Here is a 26,293-nt window from a genome sequence, read left to right as displayed (position 1 = left end):
AAGGTAATGTAATAAGATAATAACCAATCATACCTATAAGCAGGTCAAAATTAACAAGGTCAAATACAATTTGGCTAGATAGGGTATCCTTTCTCTCAACTTGAATCTGATAAGCTTAATACAAAGTTTCAACTGTACGAGATTATTACATAAAAGTGGCAACTATTAAAGGATCTCATAATATCTCAAGTTGTTATTTATCCAACTCTTTGTCCCATATAAGAAAAATAAATTCATACTCTGAGATTTTCTAGTCTTTACCTTCTTAAATGAATTCTTAGTTGCATGACAATCATATCCAGTTCTAAAATTATTATTTTTTCTAGCAAGTTCAACTTCCATATAATAGGTCGAAGTCTTCGTATGTGAGAGTATTGCCTTGTTTAAACGGTTAACCAACCATTAGACAAGCCTCTAAACCTAAGGCATCATGTACCTAGCCAGTTGATAAAGCATGGAGTTATATATCAGTACATCCATCGTCTGAATTAATTTCTTAAGTACCTATCAGGTTTGCGCTTTTGACTATCGAGAAGAAAACAATTCATAAAAAGTTTACCAAACATATTTCTAAGTCATTTTTGTCACTCCTAACCACGTGCCTAACAATATTGTTTCATTCCATATATTTGTCATATACTCTAGTCGATAAGTTGCTAGATCAACAAGCCTCTCACTGAAATATTATAGAGCTTATAATGCTTTAAGTATTTCGTCAAGAACCTCTGAAGAATCTCTACATTAATAGAAAATGATAAACTTAGTGGCTTCAATTTTAGGAACTCTATTAGAGAAATATCTTGGTTCCTGACTTAGTCTAAATGCATGAGACTTCTAGGGCCCTTTATTGTTGAAATTCTTCTCTTGTCTATCTAATATATCCATCAAGACCTTAATTTACCTGGAATGAAGGTAAGTACTTCTGTAGTGGCACTCTCCTGGTGCTATAGGGGTCAACTTGTACTAATTTCAAGAATAGACTCTCTGACATATCTTAGTGGTAAGACTCTCATTGTGAAAAAATAGGCCTTTCATTCGCCTTGTCTACTACTGTCAATTTTCTTTGTTAGGAGACGATTGCCTATCTAGTGGCAACATTTTGATGTCCTTGAACCTATAGTCAAATTCTATTATCGGGTGATTGATCTGAGTAACACAAGAAAAGGATAATGATGACAGATTCAACTATTTAACCCTAGTCGCCACACATGTACGGAAGAATAAGAAAGAAAGACATGACACATCCTATCATGCCCTTGTAGAATCATGATTATGGGAATAGCCGGCTATATAACCATAATTGAGATTCTACTACAGACGTGTGCTACATTAGTCACAATAATAAACCTGGCTCTGATACCAACTTTGTCACGACCCAATTTAGGATCATGACTGGCGCTTAGGAACAAGTGCTTCCAAGTAAGCCTCATCGATAATTTACAGAAAATCGGAAAGAGTTTTCCTTATTTTAGAACTATCCAAAAATAAACATGTCTTAGAAATCAACAACGCAATCAATCTATATCGACCAAACAAGTTATAATCCTCATTCACGAAGTATTTCTAACACAATAATACTAACTTCATCTCCAAGTATACGATAGGAAAGTCTAATATGAATCATAAGTCTATATCAATAAAATAATACTTATGACACTCATAAAAATGACTATGGAGCGACTCTAAGAGTTTCAAGAAAGAGACTATAACAAATAAATAACAATCTTTGCCCACACGAATAAATGCGGGGCTCACCAGGAACTGCCAACTCGTGTACTCTAATTAACGGAATTCTTGCCTGCGTCTACTGCTGTCTCTGTAAAAATAATAGCGGGGAGTGAGTTGCTAGCTCAGTGAGTAATAATACTTGACCACAACTATTTTACTAGGGGACAAGTCAGAAAACATGCTTGTATAATAATCACAAAAGAAAATGCCCTTTTAAAAAACGGTAATAATAATCAGTCTCATCATGCGTTTCTTGTAACAAAAATCAATTTAATAATTTAGTAATAAACTCGGTAAATATTGTGTCATAGCAAATCTTTATATTTGGTAGGTTTCTAGAAAAGGATCATGTAATCTGTATCAATGTGTGGACCCTTCATAAAAGGAGTCAAATATAACTGTATGTCCCTTCTCGAGGGAAAACTGTAACTGTATGATAGTTCTACCTTTCCACTAGAGAGGGCTCTAACTGTACTCGGTAATCAGTAAATACAAGGTGCACCAGGTCTAACGAACCCGCCGTTAGCTACGGGATCCTTCAAAGTCTCCTTCCATTCATACTTTTCTTTGTAAACAGTAAATCTTCACATGGAAGCATTTTCAAAACAGTACAGGGCATTCAATTTTTATCAAATCATGTAATCTAATTTCGGTGACGGTAATCATATCACTAGTAACAGTAAAAGATGTCTAGTAATAGTGAAAATATTTTAAATAGCTGTAAACATCTCAAGTAAACTATTCAGTACCATATCAAGTAAAAGACTTGTCCCGCATGCAATTTCAAATATTCGGTAACACATTTTATTTTCAAAATAATGTCTAAAACATGCAGGTTTTGAAAATACAAATTGCGGTAAGATTACCACTCACAGAACTCGTGTCGAAATATCAAACTCGTCACTTCGAGCAATCTGTATGGCTTCATTCGATCAATCTATAATCACATCATATAGCTCTGGTGTTAATTTTCATGTTTAGACTAATCTATAATTAATTTAGAATACCCAATCCTCGGGTTATATATTTGACTCTCAATTTGTCAAATTATTATTCTTATTTTACCCAAGCTATGAGTAATTATACTTCTTCATAATCTATCACAAATTTGCCTTTTCAAATCTCAAACCTTTTTTTCAACTTCTTTTCTAAATATATTGAAAATTTGCATGGAATAAAAATTAATAGTTTACATCATATATCCTCTTGATGGTTTTACAGAAGCACAACAGGTTAAGTAAGCATTTTGACTACATACTTAAAATATCATAAATTTGATACGGTTCGCCTTGTTTGCTACTTGGCCTATTTCAGAATAAAGATTCTAATTATTCATGGGTATTCTCATATCTATATAAGTTGAATCAAACTACTTTTGAGTTGCAAATATTACTTTTTAACTCAATCTATGAAAATTTATATCTACTCATGCTACAATTAACTCAAACCAGTACATTATCTTCTAATTAAAGCACATTCGTATTGTCAATTCACTATACCCTTCAATCTCATTAACCATGTGAAATAGAAGGAACTTGACTAATATCGTTGCTTATAATATTTCTTGTCGGTATTAAACTTTCAGTATCCAATTTAATCTCATAAACAACGTGATCAAAATTAAAAGAAATCGCTAGAAACCCAAGTAGAATCAAAGGAAGGGGAAAATTTGACCTTTAAGTCGAAGAGTGCTTTCACGGGTAGCAATTATGAGGTGAAATTTTCCTTCTTCAGTTGCTTTGTCTTGGAAGCCTTATTGAGAGAATTCTATTCTTTTCGTTCTTTTGAAACTTTGATTGACGGTTGCTACTGTTTGTTTTCTTTTTCTTGAAGCTTTTTGGCTTCATCCCCCTAAACCCTTTTGAATGTTGCCAGATTGTTTCTGGTGGGCTTCGGCCCTTTTTGTTCCATTCTTTCTTTCTTTCTTTTTTGGCCAATTACTTAACTATCATTTTGTTAAATGTGAGGTATTACATTACAAATAATCTATTTAAAATATTTGTAAATTATAATTCAACTATGAATAATACAAAAAGTATGACATTATCATAATATGCAAATTAGTTGCAACGTTGTTACAACTCAAACATCAAAAGTAATAAATTCGATGCGAAATGTTATATGTATTTCTTAAGGAGTAATGAATCTATCTTGAGAGAATTTCGATATTATAATTGGATATTTTGTTTAAAAAAAATACTTATTTTATTTAATATGCTATCTATTTGAAAGTGAATTTATATAAAAACATAATTTACAAATTAAATATGATTCTCCTGAATCACTTATTTTTAAGTTTCAACAAGTTAATAAAGTGACACATAATTCACCAACTATACCCTTTTAACTAATTATTTGTAAAAAGTTACTAATTAATATTGAGCTATTAAATTTATAAGTATTGTATCTCGTAAACGTGAAAAACAATATTTAGGAAAATAATTATAAAAAAAATTATGGACTATTATATAATAATGATATAACAAAAGTTAATAAATAAATACTTTTAAATGAAAGATTTACTTAAAATTTACTATTATTGCAGTCTTAGTGGATAACGTGCAATAATTATTATTTTAATTATGACATAAAATACTCTCTACTTATTGATTTATGATTAAGAAAAAAGTAATTTTGAGTAGTCAACGATTTATTAAGAAAATTTAAGGATTTACAAGGTTAGTTACACACAATTGCATAAAGTTCTATTAGGCGAGCCCAGTATGTCGGTCGTCGGGCGTGTTCGAAGCGTAAGCCCCATCGTCCAAGGCGTAAGTCTCACGGAACTAAGCCCCACACATAAGTCCAGGGGCGTTTTATGAGTGCTCCGCCCCAGGGCGAGTCCCAGTTCTGCCTTTTAAAACAGAGATAAGGAGTATCACTCATTTACCATTTAACTAATTTATCGTATTTACAAATTTATTTATCTTTATTACAATGTATATTTACCTCTTTGTACACCAATCTTGTTAGAATAGAGTGTGATTGAAAGGGCAAAAATGTCACTCAACTTGTGATGAGTAAATTTGTAAATTAACTTTCAACTTAAAATGTTCCTACATTTAGTATAGTATGACATGATATGATATGATGATGATATGATAATAATAATAATAATAATAATAATAATATAAATTATATGATGATGATTATATGTATAATTGATAATATATATATATATATATGTAAATATATGATATATGATTAATGTTGTGAATTTTTAAAAGGGCATTAAGTACAAAATATCATTTAATGGTTTAGATAGAGGATACTTTGATCATTCAATTTTTGAAGGTTATTATGGTAAATTAACTTTACCTAAAAGTCTTCATGCTTATAATATAGTATGATGATGATGATTATATGTATAATTGATAATATATATATATATATATGTAAATATATGATATATGATTAATGTTGTGAATTTTTAAAAGGGCATTAAGTACAAAATATCATTTAATGGTAGGTAATTTTAATTTTAGATAGATGATACTTTGTTCATTTAATTTTTGAAGGTTATTATGGTAAATTAACTTTACATAAAAGTCTTCATGCTTATAATATAGTATGATGATGATGATAATACGTATAATCGACGCGCAATTGTTAAGTGTTATTATTTTGAAAGTGTCTCTACAACTTGATGTTGAGTTAATGGGTGTAATAATTGTAAATAACGAGATAATGTATATCCAATTATAGTGTTTTTAGAATGTGTATTTATATTTTAATACATAATTTTTGTAGAATGCCAAAATCAAAATTATATAGCTTGAGTTTTATACCCTTTTGTTGATATGGAACCCTTTACTGTTTTAATAGTTACCTTTTTCATCCTAAACCTAAAACTTAATAGAGCCGAAAGTGACGAAAATTTCATTTACACAAAAGAAAATATCCTAAATCAAAAAATAGTATAAAATGGTTGAAACTTTCCTAATATAAATTGGAAATACTTGAAATTTAGTACTCGTAAATTTAAATGGAGTTGAAAACAAGGACTTCTCACACTAAAAGGAATAGAAAAATAATTAAATGACTAATCCTAAATATTCAATAAATAACTATTTTGTCACTATAAACTGTATATTTAAAGGGTAAAAAAGACAAACAATATTTCACTAATGACCTTCGTGCTTTTAATATAGCATATATAATATTGACTCTTAGATTTTTGAATAAGTAAAAAAAAAAGAGTACAAATGACACTAGTAAAGATGGTAAGTTTTATTTTTAATAAATTAAAACATAAAAAGGGAGCACAAAATTATTGATATATTTGTTTTTATTCTGTTAATTTTTTCTTCATTTTTATGTGTGATATATTTATAAAGCATTTTGAATGATTATATAAATGCGGAATGCCTGAATCAAACAATTAAACTTAAAATAAGACAAGTTAGTTTTATTACACAAATTAACTTATAAGGGATGAAATTTTCTATTTTTAGGTTACAAGATTTTTTTTGTTACACTTAGGGAGACGTGCTAGTCAAAATCTCACCGAAAGGTTTGTGAAATTCTCCTTTATAAATTGGGTTGACGGAAAGAAAAAATAATTAAAGCAGAAAAGAAGGGAAGCTGATAAGCTTCTTTTTTTTTTCCTCCCCAAATTTGGTTGTAGAAATAGAATTGTCAGATTATTTCCCCGCGTAGAATGAATAATTTCTCCTTTTATATTTTTGGAAAATTTCTATATTTCTATGTTGTCCCGTTGAGAACAGACTTCCTAAAAAAAACAAATCTATTTCCTGAACGGAGAAGGGTAGAACTTAAAAGCTTCCAATCCTTTATTCAACAGGAGAAGGAAACACAGACAACTATTTATATTGCACTGGACAGCAAACACACACACACACACAAACACACACACTTTTGCAAACACAAATCAATACGATACTCCACCAAAAACTGGAGAATGAAAAATCAAAGATTCAGCCGGCCTCAAAACCGGAAAGTTTCGCCAATAGGCGGCGACGCCTCTGCTGCTACGAAGGAGAAACAGGGTTCTATACAAATTCCAAAGAAGAAACTCTATCCTTATTTACAAGAATTATACAAAAAGAAAAGTTCCAGGAGAGAAAACGCGCTAAAGACATTGGTAGAGGAATTCGAGACCAATGTTCGTTATGAATTTGCCCAGAATAATTTTGTCACTTTAGTACATCGATGCCAAAATTGCATGAAACTTGGTTCTGCACTGGAGATTGATCTAGCTTTACAACTTATAGGATTAGTTGTACTGACTCTAGGTGCAGGAGATAATGCACATGAGATATATGAAGAATCACTGGTTTTTCTTCCTAAACTCCTCAATTCCAAATTATCTCACTCGGTCAAAGTGTTAAGAGTGTTTGTCTATTGTCACTCTTGTTGCTGCTAGAGATTTTGTAGACACAGAAAGATCAATGGAAATTATATGGCAATTCATGAATCAAGAAACCAAACATTCAACGTGCGTGACTGCTGCAGCAATATCAGCTTGGGCTCTGCTCCTTTCGGATATAAATACATGGAGAATTGGTCACAAAAAGTGGAAAGAATTGATCCCTTATCTTCTAAAACAACTAGAGGAAGGTGATGAAGATGTTACTGCTGCTAGTATCAACGCGCTTGCTTTAATATTTGGAAAAGGTAATCTTGAGAAATTCTCAAATCAAACACAAGAATATTCAAGCACAAAGGACATGAAAGATGACATGATGAAGCATGTAAAGAGAGCAAAACAAGATGCTTCGAAAATTCTGGAGGATGATTACAATAAGACAGCTACTATTACTTTATGTGGTAGAAGACTTACCTTTAATACCTGGTCACAATTGAAGCAGATGAATTACATAAGAAGATTTTTGGGCTACGGTTTTACAAATCACATGATGGAAAACAAGTATCTTCACGAACTCTTTCACTTTGTACCTGCAGCAACGAGATATAGTGGCTTAGAACTATATAAATCTGAATATGAAGAGGTAGCCGTTCGGATTTTCTTACCTGATGTAAGAAGAAAATGTTGCAGAAAGAGGATTTATATGTCTCCTAATTCTCTGCTGAACAAGGGAAAGACTCAGTTGATGAACAAGTACAGGAGTATTGCAAAAGAGGCCAAGGCTGGACATTACAATGCTGAGGGAGAGCTCGACTGAAATAGTGTTTCTAAATGTTATCTTATTTTCTTTTTTTGAGTTGTGTTAAAATATTGACAACTTTTGACATGTTCTCGACAAGTACTACCTTAATCAACTTATATTATCAACTCTTCAATCAGTAATCCTATGAAGTAAAAGCTGACAAGTAACTGGAGAAAATATGCTTAATTATAGCGATTCTTATAACCTTATTCCAAGACCTTGTAATATTGCCTTCTCAGAGACTATGTAACCACTTACACGTGCAAAAAAGAATAACACAATTATCATTAGTCTTTCCTCCACATCAAAATCCCAAATGTTACATTTGCCAAATAAATGGCTCTAAAATGGTTATGTCAAAGGAACTTGATTTCCAGCTCCTCGAATGCACAAACCACTCTGGCTCTCTTCTGTTTATGCATCGAAATGCTTCCATGGCTGGATTCTGCACATTACAGCTCTTCTTCAAGTTTAGAATGCTCCCGGAGACTCTGCAAGTTAAAACCAGAGGACCAGGGAAAGAAAAGAGTACAACAACCTGCCTCTAGATGCAGAGTTATATTCACCCGTCTGCATCTTGATGAACGTGACCAACGACAATCCTCTCAGTTGTCAATCTATCCAGTTTGATGCAAAATATGCACAAGTTGTTCGCGATCACAACACTTGTGAGCCAGCTGTTTGCCATGAAAGGAGATGCGCCCATTAGGAACAGAGTAAGTTGAGAAATGCAATTATAGTAGCTTAGTAAGAGGATCATCAGCCAACTAAAGCACATGATTTCCAGCAGTTATGAAGATATGCACAAGGATTATAGGGCCAAAACATTTTAGAGTACTTGAGACCGAGTAGCGGAAGGGAATTGCATCGCAAGTTCAAAGCGATCTACATTCCTTGAAGGACATGCTGTAGCTCTCAATGAAATCACTGCTCCTTCTAATTTGGCAATAGTAAGTACGGTTATGAGAGTTAAAACGACCAAAATTGACTCCAACAAGAGAGAATGATTCCCATAGATAACATGTTCATTCCACAAGAGAAGACATCAGGACGTATAAGCTCTATTACAAGATAATCGAACCAAACATAGAGCCCAGTAGAACTGAACAAGAAGAAATAATGAATAGTAGATTACTTTCTAGACACACCAATCAGCTCTTATTGATAGAACAGAGTCACATGACATGTGGAATGAAATAGATATATTAGAAACCGGTTAGTTTAGGATTGAAGTGACCTCACCATTGAGAAACCAAGTTTGACCTTTGGATTGGAACGGCTTTTACAGGATAATCAGCCGAACAATCTGACCCATAAACCGGAATGCCTTGGTTACTTCTCTCAGACACTTATTCTTGTCATCTCTAGACCAATGCTGCAATAAAGATGCAATTGATAGGAGAAGCAGTGAGTGATGCTTTGAAGCACTGAAACAAAGTCCATGACGCAAAAATCTTAGGCATTTACCTTTGCCAGCATGTTGAATTTTTCACGCACACCTCGCAACAACTCTTCTGCATCCCCCTCCCACTTGTGGAATTCCAACTCCTTTTCCTCTAAGAGTTTCTCAAAGGCCTAATAAGTTCAATTTAGCAAATATACTGAGTTAAAGGAGCTAACTTGCACATTGGAAGTCTCAAAGCCACCATATGACGACATTGACAAAATGCACTAAAATGGTAATTCAAAGTAGCTCATTAAGCAAATTAGCACAAAAAAAAGTGCAATAAACTTCAGTATTTAATAAAGGCCAACCACGTCAATTTCAAGCATTTCTTCCTAGTTAACTTTATCTTCAATGGAAAGTGGTCAATCATCACAGAACAAGCAAAAACTTACCAAAAAATAATTATTGAACAAGCCAAAGTTTCTTTTCTTTTTAGTGTTATATTTTTTTGGATAAGTCATGTGAAAACCAAAAAGATTAGAGATGGTAAGCAAAACAAGAAATTTACCTAAATTTTAAGCTAGAAAAATAACAACACAGATGTTATTTAGTTCCTTATACAAAAAAATAGATGTTATTTAGTTCCTTATAAAAAAAGAACATAGATGTTATTTAGCATTTGCTCAAAAAAAAAAATAGTCCAAGATCCATCCAATGACAACAAGGAGTATATATCCCTGAGTAACCTTCAAACATGTCAAAGACACCATGTTTTCTTCAAAAGAAATGGTTATCATGACGAAAAGTTATAGGCTCAAGCTGGAATTTAATGAGTTAAACTCTAAAGATGGAAAAAGGATGCTTTCAGTTGTGCTCCTTCCCAAATTTTCTTAGCTCATAAATTGTTTGTTTCAATTGTTAATTTCTAAGCAAGGTCTTCATGTCTGTGACACTACTCCTATTCGAAGCTATCTCAGGGTTGCACATCAATATGTTGAAGAGCATGACTTACCCAGTGAATGAAGTTCCAAATCTGGAGGAGCTGGCTAATCTAATGGGCTGCAGTATTGGCTCCCTTCCCACAACCTACTTAGGCCTCCCTCTAGGAGCTAAGTACAAGGCAACAGAGATATGGAATGGAGTAAGGAGCTGGCTAATCTAATGGGCTGCAGTATTGGCTCCCTTCCCACAACCTACTTAGGCCTCCCTCTAGGAGCTAAGTACAAGGCAACAGAGATATGGAATGGAGTAATTGAGAGTGGAGAAAAAATTGGCAACATGGAAAATGCAGTATCTTTCTATGGGTGGTCGACTGACTCTAATCAGCAGTGTTATAGATAGTATCCCCACCTACATTATGTCCCTTTTCCCCATGCCAAACAAGGTGCAGAAGCAATTGGACAAAATTAGGAGATCATTCCTATGGAAAGGAAATAGTGAAGGCCACAAATTCCATCTAGTGAAGTGGCCAAAAGTGATCATGCCAAAAAATCAAGGTGGTCTGGGAATCAGAGATTTGGCCAAGCATAACAAGAGTCTGCTCATGAAGTGGTGGTGGAGATATGCTCAAGAATCAACAAGCATATGAAAAGAGGTAGTTAATGCAAAATATGGGGTGCAAAACAAGTGGTGCACCAAGCAAAATAGAGCACCACATGGAGTTGGCCCGTGGAAGCATATCAACAACCTACAAGAAGCATTCTTTCAAGAAGTGTCCTATAAGGCTGGGAATGACAACAACATTAAATTCTGGAAGGATAGATGGCTCAACAACCAAGCTTTAAAAGACTCTCATCCCGACCTATACCAGATTGCTTCAGACACCAACTCTTCTATAGCCAAAAAATAGAGCAGGGAACACCTGGGATCTTCACTTCAGAAGAAATATGCAGGATTGGGAACTAAACCAGCTACTTGATCTTTACAGAACTCTTGAAGAAGCCAAAGGGGACTCTCAAGTCCCAGACAGCTTAAGGTGGGGTAACTCTGTAAGAGGTAACTACACTGTAAAGGCCGGTTATAGCAAACTAAGTGATCTAATGACATGATTGAGCTTTGGCCATGGAAGCTGATTTGGAAGACAAGACTGCCCACAAAAGTCAAGTGTTTCTCCTGGACAGCCCTCTATGAAGCTATTTTGACCCAGGACAACCTTAGCAGAAGGAATTTTCAGTTGGCAAATAGGTGCTACATGTGCAAGCTCAACTCTGAGCCGGTTAATCATTTGTTTCTACACTGTGTTGTGGCATCAGACCTTTGGAACATGTTCTTAGCACTTTTTGGCATCAACTGGGCAGTGCCACAGAACATGAGGGACGCAGTTCTTAGCTGGAGCCTATGGGAAGTTGATAGATCCATCAAAAAGATCTGGCAAATGATCCCATTCTGTATTTTTTTGTGTCTATGGACAGAGAGGAATCGTAGATGTTTTGATGGCATTTCAACTTCCAACGAACACTTGAAGTCTAAATGTTCAATTAATCTTTTTAGTTGGAGTAATCTCTCCCCTATAAATGATATCATCCCCCTCTTAGACTTCATTAGCTCTCTCTCAATGGTTTAGTAACCACTGATTTTGCCCTTGGTTAACTTAAGGCTCTAGAATAGTTTTTTTGTCCTAACGAGTTAACCAAGCTCTCTATTGTAATCTTTTGCATCCTCTTGATGCCTTTAATACAATACATTACTTCATCAAAAAAACAATGGGAACATATGTTATCTAAAGAATCTCAACACGAGGCAACATGATTTGACAATAAAATAAAGCTCACGACAGAGGAAAAATTTTCAGCTCAGAAATGAGTTCAATATGTAATTAAACCCTTAACTGGAGATTTTTCACAAAGAGAATATATGAAGAAAGACATTTGAAGACCAAGCTTAATTTACTTCATTTCGCCATTTCCAGACAAATGAAAACTCCACAAAAACACTCAGGGGATAATGACTAACACAAGGAAGTTGTACCTTTTTGCCTATGACTTGACCTCCTGCTATGTGCGAGAAATATATGTTGTAGAAGTGGCTGAGAAATAAAGGAGGAGTCTTTTCTGCCAGTTCCTCCAGATAACTGGCGTAACTGACTCCAGGATTGCTCGGTTCAGGAATCTCATAGCCATGTTGGCTAAACCAATCTAGGTCTTTCGATATACATTCTGCTCGCTCCAATCCAGTCCTTCTGAAGTAGGCATCTAGGTTAAACAGCAAAATAGTATAGCATCATTTGAAATCCAACAAGCAATATGTCCTCTAATAGCTTCAACAGTATTATCTTTTTTTTTCCTTTACACAAATAAATTCAGCCCCCCCAAACATATTACACTGTTTCTTTTTTCTTCTATCATGAAAATGAGAACCAACAATTCTAAACAAGTTTGTACATAGTGCAAAGAACCTAAAAAAAACAATACAACACAAACTAAATAAAGGCAGCCCGGTGCACTAAGCTCCCGCTATGCGCGGGGTTCGGGGAAGGGCCGGACCATAAGGGTCTATTGTACGCAGTCTTACCCTGCATTTCTGCAAGAGGCTGTTTCCACAGCTCGAACCCGTGACCCCCAGCAAATTTACCAGTTACACCCCCTACTCTACTACCATCATTCCGAAGGTTTTTTTATTCAAAAGGATGGATAATAAATAGCTTATTCATAATCTTATAGGCCCGCACCGCTTCATTCAATTGCTCTGTCAACAAGAAAGGGAAGGAAATCTTTTTTTGATCAATCGCCTGAACCTGCCTTTCTTTCTTTGCCAGGAGGGGGTGGCTGGTCACATGACAGCAAATTTACTAGTTACACCAAGGCTCCCCCTCAATACAACACAAACTAAGCATTTAGTTAATCTTTCTTGGTCTTATTTTAGGGCAGGGGAGGGAATAAATTGAAAGTTCAAGACTTTTTTCATCAGCACACAGGTTGTAACTTGGTGGATAATGGACCCACCTCTATCCTTCTCCACTTAAATACTAGGCTTTTGTAACATGTGACATGTGCCTAACCCACACATAATGTGTCGCGCCCTTACCACTAGACCAAATAACTGGAGCTGAAAGTTGAAGGCTTTTTGGTGAATGTAACATAATGAACAAAGAAATAATAGCACTTACAAGAAACATCACTGGAGTCATCAACAATGCGCTCAATAGTAGTAAAAACAAGCTTGCTATCAACAAGATACTTGAGAAACCCTTCTATACTTGGCTTCCAAGTCTCCTCACTACCCCCATCGCCACCTATATTATTATTATCCTCTTCTGAGGAAGCTGATTCATACCCATTCTCACTCTCGGATGAACTGTCTTTGGCCTTGAAGTTACGAAGTTTCATAGCAACAAACCTCATTTCTTCAGTAATACCCTTTTTCTCACCTGGGTATTGCTTTCTGTACCTTCTCCTCTTCCTCTTCACTGGTGGCTTCTTGGCTAATGATGTAATTCCATCATCTCCTTCTTCTTCTTCTTCTCCTTCAGTTTCAGTCTCAGTTTCAGTTTCTAATTCTGATTCTGAAAGTGTAAATGAGGAGGTTGTGTTGAAGTTTGAACATTGAAGAGCAATGGAAGCTCGGTGCGTCCACTTTTGGTTTGAGGAAATAGATAGGAAAGAAGAAGAATATTTAGTAAAAAGTTGGGGATTGGGGATTTTAGGGAACGACGAGGAAAGGGAAGATTTTGGTACTGGCGTTGAAGAATAAGAGCAGTAGCATGTCAATGTCGCCATTTGTTTTCTCTCTCTCTCGAGGGTTTCGCTTTCTTGCTGCCATTCTTCTGTTGTTGCCGTTATTTAACAAAGCGGGCGATAAGTCACATTCATAAGTCGCTGTTGCTAACTGCGATTTATAGGTTGACAACGGTATACTTAAATGTTTTATAAGTCGCAATAGACGATTGCGATTTATAATTCCCTTTTAATCTATTTACTAGCTCGCTATGTTGGTTCCTCAATTTTCCCCATTCTTGATTCTCATTAGTTTATTTCTTTCTAAATTTTACTATTTATAATTTTTGAATAAAAATAATTTGTTCACAAAGAGAAAAGAGATTTCTTCGATACAAAGTAACTTTTTCTAATGTGGCTTGCCACATATTTAAAAAGATTCATCTGATAAAGCACTATTACGTATATAAATGCATCAACGAATTTCTACGGGCAACATATGTGATTTGGTTGAGATTTGAAGAAAAAGAAGGTTTTGGAGTTAAATTGAAATTAAAAAAAAAAGTATTTGAAAATATCATGTTATCAAAGAAATTGACAATCGTTAATTATATTGGGATTGTGAGAATCTGAGGGAGTATGACAGCTGGACAAGTTAGTGGACAGTTAGTTAGCCAGTTGTCACCAATTAGTTAGAGTAGTTAGCATTAGTTAATTGAGGATTAAGTTAGTAGGGTGATTGTATATATATATATGTGTGTGTGTGTGTGTGTGTGTGTGTGATGTATATATGTGATGTATATCAGATTTTGTACTAACTTTTCAATATACTAGAAAGTTCTTTACTTACCATTCTCTCTCTGATGTTCATCTTCTCCTCTCAAACTCAACTTACTCGTTTAGGCCTCCATTAATGGAGAACGACCTGTAACTGAGATCAGCTCAACTCATATGGTATCAGAGCAGTCGATACTAGTTGTCTCTTAGTTGAGTATTTTCGTGTTTGTATGATACAAATTCTCGCTCAAGTTCAATAATGGCAGATGAGAAAATTGACCTCACTCATCCTCTGTTTCTGCACCCTTCTCATACACCAAGCTCAGTTTTCATTCCAATTCAACTTACCGAGTTTGAGAACTATGGATTATGGCGTAGGACGATGCGAATTGCTCTTGAAGCTAAGCGAAAGCTAGGGTTTGTAACTGGTACATGTAAGAAGGAGACCTTTAAGAAGGAATTACATGAGGAATGGGAGACATGCAATGCGATTGTGCTCTCATGGATCATGAATACTGTATCAACAAACCTCGTCAGTGGAATAGCTTATGCATCAGATGCACACCTAGTTTGGGAAGACCTGAAGGAGAGATTTGATAAGGTCAATCGAGTTTGAATTTTTCAATTGCATAGAAATTGCAACGATTTCTCAAGGAACTAATTCTGTTGATTCATATTTCACGAGACTGAAGGAAATATAGTCGGAGTATGATGCGTTAGTTCCCACGCCAAGTTGTGATTGTGCTAAATTAAAAGACTACATTGAACACCTTTATCGTCAAAGGCTGCTTCAGTTTCTCAGTGGTTTAAATGAGACCTATAAGCAGGCAAGGAGGCAGATTCTGATGAAAACCTTTAAACCAAGCTTATGTGTTGATAATTGAGGATGAAAGCCAAAGATCAAGTCCATATCCAGCCTTAGGAGATAGAAGAAATCCTATTGCTATGCAAACTGGATGAGGACAAGGGTACAAAGGGAAAAAGCCATTCATGAAATGTGACTACTGTAAGATAACTGGACACTTGAAAGAAAATTTCTATAAGTTGATAGGCTATCCTACAGATTTCAATGCTAAAAGGAAGGTTGTGGCCAATTGTGCAACTGGTAATGTTGAGCATGAGGAACAGGCACACATGGCTGGAGGAAGAACATACAATAATGGTCCTGCAGGAGGGCACTTCTTCATTGAGAATAAATATAGACAAATTCTGGATATGCTGAATAAAGACACCACAGTTCCACAAGTCAACATGGCAGGTATTGCTACTACACTAATGACTAATAATCCTAGTAAAGAATGGATAGTTGATTCTGGTGCTCATCACATAGCTACTTCCCTAGATATACTACACTCTAAGACTGAGTTGAAAACTGGTAGAGATCAAGTTCACGTACCTATTGGTGAGAAGACAAATATATCTCACATTGGCAGTGCAACATTTCTTAAGGACATGGAGATTAAGAATGTTTTATATGTTCCTGACTTCAAATTCAATTTGTTGTCTGTGTTAAAGCTCACAAAAGAACTCAGTTGCTCCGTTCACCTCTATCCTGACTTTTGTGTATTTCAGGACCTTTAGAGTGGCAGGATGAAGGGGATTGGTAAGGAAAGGGGAGGCCTGAATATGGTGAAGGATGAGCACATTGCTAGAAGTTTGAGGCAAACATCAGTTGCAGCAGTCTAGAAACCAGAAGTAAATGACATTCTTTGACATAAAAGATTAGGTCACACCTCTGTTAGTTCAATGAAATACATAGACTCCTTACAGCTTAAAGATCTTGATGAGAATAAAGATTGTTCTGTATGTCCTTTAGCTAAGCAAAGCAGACTAGTTTTTCCTAGAAATGTTAAAAGAAGTAGTAGTCCTTTAATACTTTTACACATGGATGTTTGGGAACCATACAAGTTTCCCATACATGATAGAAAATACAACTTTCTAACGGTTGTGGATGATCATTCTAGGTATACTTGGGTACATTTACTACAGATGAAAAATGATGTAATTGTTATGTTACAAAGGTTTCTCTCTATGCTAAGAACACAATTTTATGTAGCCATTAATTAAGACTATTAGAACTGATAATGGAGGAGAGTTTTTTAGTAAAAAATGTGTTGAATTACTTGAACACTATGGTATTATACATCAAAGTAGTTGTGCTTATACTCCCCAACAAAATGGGGTAATTGAGAGAAAACATAGACATATACTAGATACAGTTGTGAGTCGATTTTTGTTTACACGACAATTACTCCAAAAGAAATCGAAAAATAAAACAAATGGTTTTGTTATACAATTTTTGGAGTTTACGTGGCACTTTTGGCAGTTATTTGTAGTTTTGTTTGTGATTGTTTAGTTTTGTCGAATAAAAATACAAAAAATATATGTCGCATGTGAGTTTTAGGATATCGTTCTACTATTAGGAATTAATCAAACCATAATTTGGTTTTAAAAGGAAAAATCACAAAAATATGCATCTTTTATTCTATTTGTTGTCATTGAGTGATTTTGTTTTAATTAAATGTTTAATGTGAGTGATTATTGTTGTTTAAGTATTAATTAATATTTGTATGGTTTTGTCTTGATTTTACAATTTAGTTAGGAATTTTATTTAAATTATAAGAAGGAAAATATTGGATTTGGGCCAAAAATTCAAATGAAATTAGGCCCAAACCAATACAAATGACCCAGTCCAACCAGGTCTTCTTAGAGATGCCCCAAACGACGCCGTATAGGCATCACCCTTTTGAGCCGTTGATTGATTCAGAGGAACGGCCCAGATCAGGCCAATCACTTACTCAAATGACGTGTATAGGGCCGTCTAATCTCAACCGTTAAACCCAATCCCATCCAACGGCCTCAGGCCATTCCCATATGCCCGACCCGTTCAACCCTGGACCAGCCCAACCTCCTTTTAGGTGGAACGACACCGTTCCTCATTAAGTGAAAGATCCTGGCCCTCGATCTCACTTCATCCAACGGCCAGGATCTAACCACCCACTACGTATATAAACTCCAACCCTTACCCCACGCCCCCATCCGAACACCCCCTTCATCGTCCCAAAACCAAACCCAAGCCCAAACCTCCCAAACCCTAGCTGCCCCTGTGCACTCTCACCGTAAACCCGGCGGCAACAACGCTGGTGACCACTAGAGTAACACCCCTGATGCACCTCACCACCCTGAACATGGATCTGTTATCCCCTTGCCTCGAATCATCCCTCATCGCCTCGAATCTTTGTTTGAAGGTTCGAGCAAAACCCCGATCTACACCAACCCACCTCAGATTCACACCAGCCTTTACCCTAGCCTCACTCGTGACTAAACCAAGCTTGGTTTGGTCCGAATCTACCCACAAATCCCAAAACCTCAAATCTGAAGGTTCGAACCCTAGAACACAAGAATTTTTGGAGCCCGCTTAGATTTAAACGGAAGGTTGGGGTCTAATAGACCTTAATCGAAGTGTTCTTGGTCGAGAACACCTCGATTAAGATCTGTTCGACCTCAAATGGGCAAATCCAGCTCGGGCCTGGGTCATATGTGTTTAAGCTTGTCAGAGTAAGTTCACTTTTCCTTTTTGTTGTTTGTCTTAGTGTAGTTTAGTTTGTCGGCATGTTTAATTAGTTTTTTTGTTATTTCTGGGATTCTGCTGTCAGTTGTTCTCCATCTCCATAAGACCTTTTATTTGGTCGATTGTTATTTTGTTTATGGTTGAATACGTATAGTGATATACATATTTCAATTTGATTAACATCGTCGAATCAATAATGCCTGTGGTTTCCCTGTGTGTGCAAAATTGTCAAAGACAGTTGATGCCCTATTTGTGTTGTTTGTTTGATCGACTGTTTGTTTCTATGTTATAAGTAGTATAGTCGATTCGATATATGTCGTCAATTAATCTCAGCTTGGGGTGATAGATGTCACACCTCCTTTTTCCGCCCCCGCGAGGGTACAAGGAGTTTTTTCCAATTAAAGGACAATCGAAATGGGATTTGTTTATTTATTTCAGAGTCGCCACTTGGGAGATTTTAGGGTGTCCCAAGTCACCAATTTAATCCCGAATCGAGGAAAAGAATGACTCCATATTACAGTCTGCGTACCAGAAATCCGGATAAGGAATTCTGTTAACCCGGGAGAAGGTGTTAGGCATTCCCGAGTTCCGTGGTTCTAGCACGGTCGCTCAACTGTTATATTCGGCTTGATTATCTGATTTTATACAAATATGAACTTATGTGCAAATTTTATCTTTTAACCGCTTTATTATTATTGTTTTTAAAAGAAATGTGAACATCGCTTAAAACACGTCTTTGGACTGCGTCACATGAAATGCACCCACAATCCGGAACACGTTTTATTTGATGTTTTGGGATTTGGATTTGGGTCGCATGAAATGCGCACCCGAGTTTAAGAAGGTAAGATTATTAAAATGCGCGCCTAAAGCAATTAGCGTATTTATTATTTTGGATAAGGCCGTGGAGTTTGCTAAGCGGCCGATCCTGAATTCTAAGTAATTAACGCATGCATTTTGAGGGCCCCGCAATCTGTGTGTTTTATTTGGCGAGGCTCGTCTCATTTATTTTAAATGGACAAATCCTAAAGCGACTACATTTTTCCTATTAAAATTAGTCTCTAAAATAAAGAAAGAAAATCCTAATTAATTACGAGTTTTTATTTTATTTATTTAAGAAAGCATGACATACTAATTGCTAGATTAATACAAATATTGATGAAAAGGAATTTTACTAAAAAATCTCGAAATTATAAATAAAATAAAAATTCGACAACTAATATTCAAAAGAATCAAATACAGCTAGATTAAAACTCAGCATTGTTATAAAAAAAACTATTGAGATTAATTATTCACAACCATTTGAAACTAGATTTAACCATAATTACTAAAGCTTATTAGAAAGTTTATTAGACTTAAACGTTCTTCTAATCTTGCCTGAACTCAAATCATGCCTTAATGCCTAATTTACGAAATTTAATTTAAATTCATGCCTTAGCTAAATTTAGCCTACTTGTTCATGATTAACCTACTGTTGATAATCTTGAAACCTTCATAACTAGTGAATTAACCCGTTTTGCCAAACCGATTCATTAAAGACTAACTTATGTTATTTTTTCTTATTCCAATTATTATTCAGTAATACATGAAATAGCTTAAATACAATCAACAAAAGGAACAAAAAAAAACGAAATTAAAACTTCAAAATTTCATTCTTCATATGTATTCATGCTTCCACATTATTAGCTTGCAATAGCTAGTATTACAGTCGTGTACCTGGTATTGGAAACAAAAGAAGATGAAGATGAGAATCAGCAGCAGTAATAACAATACAACACAACAACAACAACCCAGCAACAGTAACAACCCTGGAACAGAGTTTGCAAACCGGTGGAGTAGTAATCCCAAAAAAAGAAGCTTCAAGCTTCGATGAAACAACAATAATTAATGCTGATTTCAAACAATGAAGGAAAGTAGAAGATTTTTTTTCAGTTTTTGTTCTCTCCTTTAGTTTTAAAATTTCTCCAATTTTTATCTCTTTGCCCCTCTGTTCTGTATTCTCCTCCCTTTTTATTCTGTCCGTCCTCTTTTGAAAAAACTTCACTTACCCGACCAAAATCCCAAAAAATCTGCCAATTTTCAACAAAATCCCACTAAGAAATGCTTTTCCTTATTTTATTCCCTAAATTAAGGCATGATATAAGGGTCTGTCCTCCACTAACATTAAACTAATATATAAGCTTTTGTCTCATTAGTGCTTGACTAACAGACCATTAATTTAGTCAATTCTGCCCATTTTCCATTCCCAAAATACCCCTTTTAATCCCACTACCTAATGTTTTGTCCCCCACTACATTAAATAAATATATCAAACCCCAACCTATTACCTCTTGTCCCCCATGCCTAACATAAACAATTATATCACTCACACCCCATTATATATTGTCCCCCCATTATTGATTATTTTAAGATTATCTTAATTTTAATGGAAAGAATACTCAAAATAAATAATTAATCAGAATTTTAATTCTAAAAATACCCCTCTGACCTTACTGAAATTACCCTTTAACCCCGGAACGTACTGCAAATTACCAAACTACCCTCATCAGCTATAACCAATTCACTTAACCAATTTCAACCAAAATACAACAAATATGACCAATTTCTAACCATGTTCAACAACAAATTCAAACTAAATGATGAACAACAAAGAAACAACTAAAATTATCTTGATTGAACAACATTTTTAACAACAAACAAACCTACTTTCAGATTCAACAACAACAACAACAACAAACAAGTATATTCAGATTTCTAAATTCAATAATCATTTGAACTTAAAATTAAATCTAACAACATTACAACCAACAATTCCTATATTAAAACTAAACAAGATCATGAAGCAAACTGAAGAAATAATCATAAATGATAAACAACAAACAAGAAAATCAAACTTATACTAATTTCGGATTCAAGAACAATCAAACAAAGTATGGACATAAATGAAAAGATTCAACAACAATAACAAGCAAGTTTTATTCAAATTCGAATTAAACTCGAATTAAGTTTAAACAAAACAAATAAACATATTCAAATCACTAAACTTCAAATAATCAATTGATCTTTTTAAATTAACTCCAACAAAATTATAACAAAGATACATGATTCAAAAAATTAAAAACCAAAACATAACTTCACATTAAATCACTGAATTAAAAACGAACTTTAAACAAAATGAACACGAATATAATCTACAACAAACAACGGATTCAAGCGATTTAAACTAACATTCTTTTATATTAACATTAAATCCTTTTAAATTAATAAAACAAACTGAAAAATAATCAAATGAATCTTCAATTTAAATCTAGCAGCATTATAATTAACTAATCAATTCCTACCTAAAATAAACAAGAAATATGAATGAAACAAACTGAAGAAAATAAAAAAAAACGATGAACATGAAGTTAATATCAAACATATTTGATTTCAAATCCGAAAAATATCAAACAAATTACGGACAAAAATGAAACTTAAACTAACTAACCGGATCGGAACGACGATGAACTCGAGCCAAGTCTGCCAATGACCTAACGGATCTCGACTTCAACGAAACCCACCTTCCTTTTAAACTCGACGAACTCAAAACGACAAATGACGACCTCGACGGATTGAAACTGAGGAACGACGAGCAGCAGCCATGAGAGCTCGAGCTCGAGCTATAATCAAACTGTTGACGTTGAAGGGCGAAGCAGCAGCAGCAACGAAGCAGTTAGCAACGCTGCTCAACTGTAGCAGCAACACGAAACAGTAGCAGCGGCATGAATTCATGCTGTCGTCCGACATGGATGCAGTAGTTCGTTGGAGCAGCAGCAGGTGGGCGAAGCAGCAATAACAACGCTGCTCAACTGGTGGCAGCGATGATGCTCGTTTGGACGAAGCCATGGTCGAAGTCGGCAACCATGAAAGCTTGAGCTCGAGCTCGTTCATGGCTGCTCGGAGACGAATAAACATCGAAGGTGGTCGATGATACAACAGACTGTGTGTGACTTGGCTGGACGGAGCAGCAGCTGCGCGATGACAGTAGGGTCGTTTGGTCGTTTGGACGAAGAACGAAGAAGAAGAAGCAGCCATGAACGGCTGCTGCGTGTGTGCGTTTTCCATTGTGTATGTGTGTGTATGTGTTGACGTATGTGTGTGTGAGTGTGACGGGGTGAGGGGGTGTGTGTGTGTGGAGATGGTGAAGAGGGTAGCCATTGATGGCTTGCTTGGAGCTTGAGGAAGAAGAACGAAAGAGGGGGGGGGGCTTCAACAGTGAAAGAAAAGAATGTTAGGTTTTTTTTTTGAAAGTTAGGGAAATAGGGGTGTTGGGTTATGGACTGGGTCGACCCGGTTTGAAATGGACCGGGTCGTTTGGGAAGATTGGGTCTCTTTGGGCCTATGACTTAAAATTGAAGAAAAGGCCCAATCCGATTTTCTTTGTATTTTTTGCTCTCTTTTCTTTTACTTCCTAATTAATAAAACTAAAATTCTAAATTAAATTATAAACTAAATTATCTTATATAAAAAAAACTAATTAACTCTAAAAATAATTATCGCACATTTAAATAGCAATTAACGACAAAATCGCACAATTTAGACGTTTAAATGCTAAAAATGCAACGTACATTTATTTTTTATGATTTTCTCATTTTTGTAAAACAAACTTAAATAAATACTAAATGAAAATGCGACATATTTTATATTTATATTAATTTAAACAAATAAACATGCATAGACAAAAATACAAATAATTATACAAAAATACCACAAAAATACAAACATTGCACACAAAGGAAAATTGTTTTATTTTGAATTTTTGGGAGTATTTCTCATATAGGGCAAAAATCACGTGCTCACAGCTGCCCCTCTTTGTCCGAAAACATGAAGGGTTTTCGTGCAAAGATAAAGTGAGCGGATACGAGCGATTTTTGCCCGTTCGAGTACTCCGTGTGAAGCATTTTTTGAAAATATTTGACCGAACCTCTGCTTCAGAAGTTTCCTACATATCCTGGGATAAACAGGAATCAGGTCAATGTAGTTCGGGAAGTTTTGGTAGCTGGGACTACCATGGGACTGCAATGCTACTGCTGTTGCATGCTACTTTTATTGTTTGCTGACCTCCTTATTATCCCACGCTTAAAAGAAAAATCAATAAGTTAGGCTAGACTACGGATTACAAGATCTTATCTGTCTTCCCCTTGCTCTGGTTGCCTTGCTTTCTTGTCGGCTTGTGTTTCCTCTGGTGCCTTTCTTTCGAAAACTGCTGGGGATGACACTGGCCTTTTGCCTTTTTGAGTATAAGTTTTATTATTTCGTTCTGTCTGCTGGGGACGCTGCTTTCTGCATTAAAGCTTGTTATGTTGAGGATTTTTGTTGTAACCCTCCTCATTACTGCCTTCTGCTTGATCTTGACATGTATTCCTCTGTTCTGCAGGAGGGCTCCTAACTTCAATCTTAACTTTTGAAAGATGACACAACCTCAATTCTCTAGGCGGGATCCTGACTTCAACAATATAACAACCTCCGTTCTGCAGGCAGGATTCTGACTTCAGCAACAACTTAAATGTAACATCTCCATTCTCCAGGCCGGCTCTTGACTTCAACAAATCCTTAAAAATAACACCTTCATTCTCCAGGCGAGCTCCTGACTTCTTCACTCCTTAAAAATAACACCTCCATTCTCCAGGCGGGCTCCTGACTTCTTCAATCCTTAAAAATAACACCTCCATTCTCCAGGCGGGATCCTGACTTCAACAACTTAAAAAAAATATAACAACCTCTGTTCTCCAGGCGGGCTCCTAACTTCTTCAACTTAAAATATATCAACCTCCGTTCTCCAGGCGGGCTCCTGACTTCAACAACTTCTTAAATTCTATCACCTCTATTCTCCAGGCGGGCTCCTGACTTCTTCAACTTCTTGCATTTTATCACCTCCATTCTCCAGGCGGGCTCCTGACTTCTTCAACTTTCTCAAAATTTTAACACCTCCATTCTCCAGGCGGGCTCCTGACTTCAACAACTTTAAAAATATAACAACCTCCATTCTCCAGGCGGGCTCCTGACTTCAATAACTTCTTAAATTTTATCACCTCCATTCTCCAGGCGGGCTCCTGACTTCAACAACTTAAAAAAAAAAATATAACAACCTCTGTTCTCCAGGCGGGCTCCTGACTTCTTCAACTTAAAATATATCAACCTCCATTCTCCAGGCGGGCTCCTAACTTTTTCAACTTCCTCAAAATTTTAACACCTCCATTCTCCAGGCGGGCTCCTGACTTCTTCAACTTCTTAAAATTTATCACCTATATTCTCCAGGCGGGCTCCTGACTTCTTCAACTGCTTCCTTCAAAATTGGTGTTTTATTCCTTTGAAAATTGCTGGGGATAACACCGATATTTTATTTCATCAATGTGTCATTTTCCTTCCTTAAAGACTATTTCCTTTAAAGCTGGTGCTTTCACTTTCCTGAAACCTGCCGGGAATAACACTGCTGGGGAATTATCTTTCTCCTTTTAATAATGGTGGGGATGATACTGATTATCTTGCTTCTTCCAAGATTGCTTTTCTCTTAAAACTTGTATCTCCCTTCTCGTATACTGCTGGGGATTTTTTCTTCCTTCAACACTTGTGTTATTTTTTCTCTTTCCCAAATGACTATCTGATTTTAAGAAAATTTTCGTAATGAGAGAAAATTTTCTGCCCCAGTTTGATGATCTTCTCTGTGACCCTGTCTTCCTGCGGTCAATAATATTTCTTTTCCCTATTTCAAATCAAAGAAAAATTTATTAGTTTAAAATGGGGGCGAGTGGTCGTGCCACTTCTGCTGAGGATGGTTTTTCCCTTTTCTTTTCCTTTCATTGCTATAAAACTTGCTAGGGAGAATATTGATTGCTGGGGCTGATATTCCTGCTGGGAATGGTTGTCGTTCCTCTTCCTTCTCCGCTCTGTGTCGTCCGACCATTGTGGAGCTTGGACGAGAATATGTCGGAGTTGTCCCTGTATCTCGCAAATCTGCTGAGGATCATCTTGGAATTTGATCCATAACTTCCCTTGGAAATTTGGGCCTCTTAGGATCTAGACCCATTCATCATTTGGTCTTGCGACAAACTTCCTTTCGTTTTGTCGCCTTATCTTTGGCTTGTCCTTTTCGCATTTCGCATTTCGCCTTGCACCATTTTGGCAGTTGGTAGTAAACTCTAAAAATCCTTTTCAAATAATAAACTACTGGGGAAATGAAATCTTTTAAACTAAGAAATGAAAGAGTGATAATTTTAAAGATAGAAGAAGAAGTCTTTCTAAACAAACGCTAGGGAAAAAGAAAAGAAAAGAACTTATCTGAATGATATAACCAATCCCAATGATCATGTCGTGCATTCTGGATTGATCAACCCAGTCTATTTGTATCAATCAATCTTTCGGATGGGCTCATCTCGTTGGGGATAAATAAATACTCAACTTTTCCCAAAGGTGGACCTCTTCCGCCAACTTTGCCTTGTCGCCTCATAGTGCCCTTAGAGGGGTTTTCACTAATAAGACTCTCTCATTTCTCTCAACTCCCGTCGCCCCATGGTGCCTATGAAGGTTTTCACCAATAAGCCTCTCTCATTTTGTTTTTCAGCTGGGGATTGGAGCGTGTCGAGACGACGCTCTTTGTTGGGGGATTCTTTCGGCTATCAATTCATTTCTAGTTTATGATCCTCTTCTCTGCTGGGGATCATAGTGTTGTTCCCGACTTCCATGTGCATGAACTTGGCCCTTCTCGGATACTGATCGGGAGGTCTTTTTTGGACATCAATATGGTTTTTTTTATTATTTTTTTATATGGCTAAAAGGAAAAGGGGTATCAAAAAGTTTTAAAATAATTTGGAGGGGCAAAACAGTACAACTATTGGAATCAAACTCTTTTTTTTTTCACCACTTCTGCCCCAGTTCTTCTTGCTTGGAGATTTTTATTTTTTGGTTACACTATGACCGAGCCATGAGGCGCCTACGCATCCTTCTTTGAGGAATCAGGTCAAACATAGTTCCCACTTCCTTTGTTTTTCTTGTGATTTTTCTTTTGTCTTTA

General features: G+C 35.8%; 3 protein-coding genes across 3 annotated transcripts; 2 read left to right on the top strand and 1 right to left on the bottom strand.

Annotated features, from left to right (window-relative positions):
- The first annotated feature begins 7,139 nt into the window (after nucleotides 1-7,139).
- On the top strand, nucleotides 7,140-7,874 carry LOC104229358 (uncharacterized). Its single transcript, XM_009781990.2, has one exon. The coding sequence runs from the start codon at nucleotides 7,140-7,142 to the stop codon at nucleotides 7,872-7,874; it is 735 nt and encodes a 244-aa protein (XP_009780292.2).
- An 85-nt stretch (nucleotides 7,875-7,959) lies between these two features.
- Nucleotides 7,960-13,994, bottom strand: LOC104229357 (probable inactive heme oxygenase 2, chloroplastic). The gene is made up of 5 exons (XM_009781989.2): nucleotides 13,352-13,994; nucleotides 12,214-12,437; nucleotides 9,327-9,434; nucleotides 9,102-9,234; nucleotides 7,960-8,536 (listed from the first exon to the last, which is right to left on the bottom strand). Exons 1-4 carry the CDS (start codon nucleotides 13,959-13,961, stop codon nucleotides 9,142-9,144), a joined length of 1,035 nt encoding a protein of 344 aa, XP_009780291.1. The 5' UTR covers nucleotides 13,962-13,994; the 3' UTR covers nucleotides 7,960-8,536; nucleotides 9,102-9,141.
- Nucleotides 13,995-14,934: 940 nt separating this feature from the next.
- LOC138890445 (uncharacterized) lies at nucleotides 14,935-15,291 on the top strand. Its single transcript, XM_070173829.1, has one exon. The coding sequence runs from the start codon at nucleotides 14,935-14,937 to the stop codon at nucleotides 15,289-15,291; it is 357 nt and encodes a 118-aa protein (XP_070029930.1).
- The last annotated feature ends 11,002 nt before the right edge of the window (nucleotides 15,292-26,293 follow it).

This window comes from Nicotiana sylvestris, chromosome 4 (genome assembly GCF_000393655.2).
Source record: "Nicotiana sylvestris chromosome 4, ASM39365v2, whole genome shotgun sequence".
NCBI classification, from domain to species: Eukaryota; Viridiplantae; Streptophyta; class Magnoliopsida; order Solanales; family Solanaceae; genus Nicotiana; species Nicotiana sylvestris.
The sequence above is the reverse complement of the archived record's forward strand: the minus strand, read 5'-3'. Positions and strand labels throughout refer to the sequence as shown.

Excerpts from the sequence above, each read along its gene's own strand:
- LOC104229358 (XM_009781990.2), top strand. The coding sequence starts at position 7,140 with ATGGAAATTATATGGCAATTCATGAATCAAGAAACCAAACATTCAACG.
- LOC104229357 (XM_009781989.2), bottom strand. The coding sequence starts at position 13,961 with ATGGCGACATTGACATGCTACTGCTCTTATTCTTCAACGCCAGTACCA. Across the intron at positions 9,435-12,213 it reads GTCAAGTCATAGGCAAAAAG|GCCTTTGAGAAACTCTTAGA; the intron begins GTACAACTTCCT and ends TGAACTTATTAG. Across the intron at positions 9,235-9,326 it reads AATTCAACATGCTGGCAAAG|CATTGGTCTAGAGATGACAA; the intron begins GTAAATGCCTAA and ends TCTTTATTGCAG.
- LOC138890445 (XM_070173829.1), top strand. The coding sequence starts at position 14,935 with ATGGCAGATGAGAAAATTGACCTCACTCATCCTCTGTTTCTGCACCCT.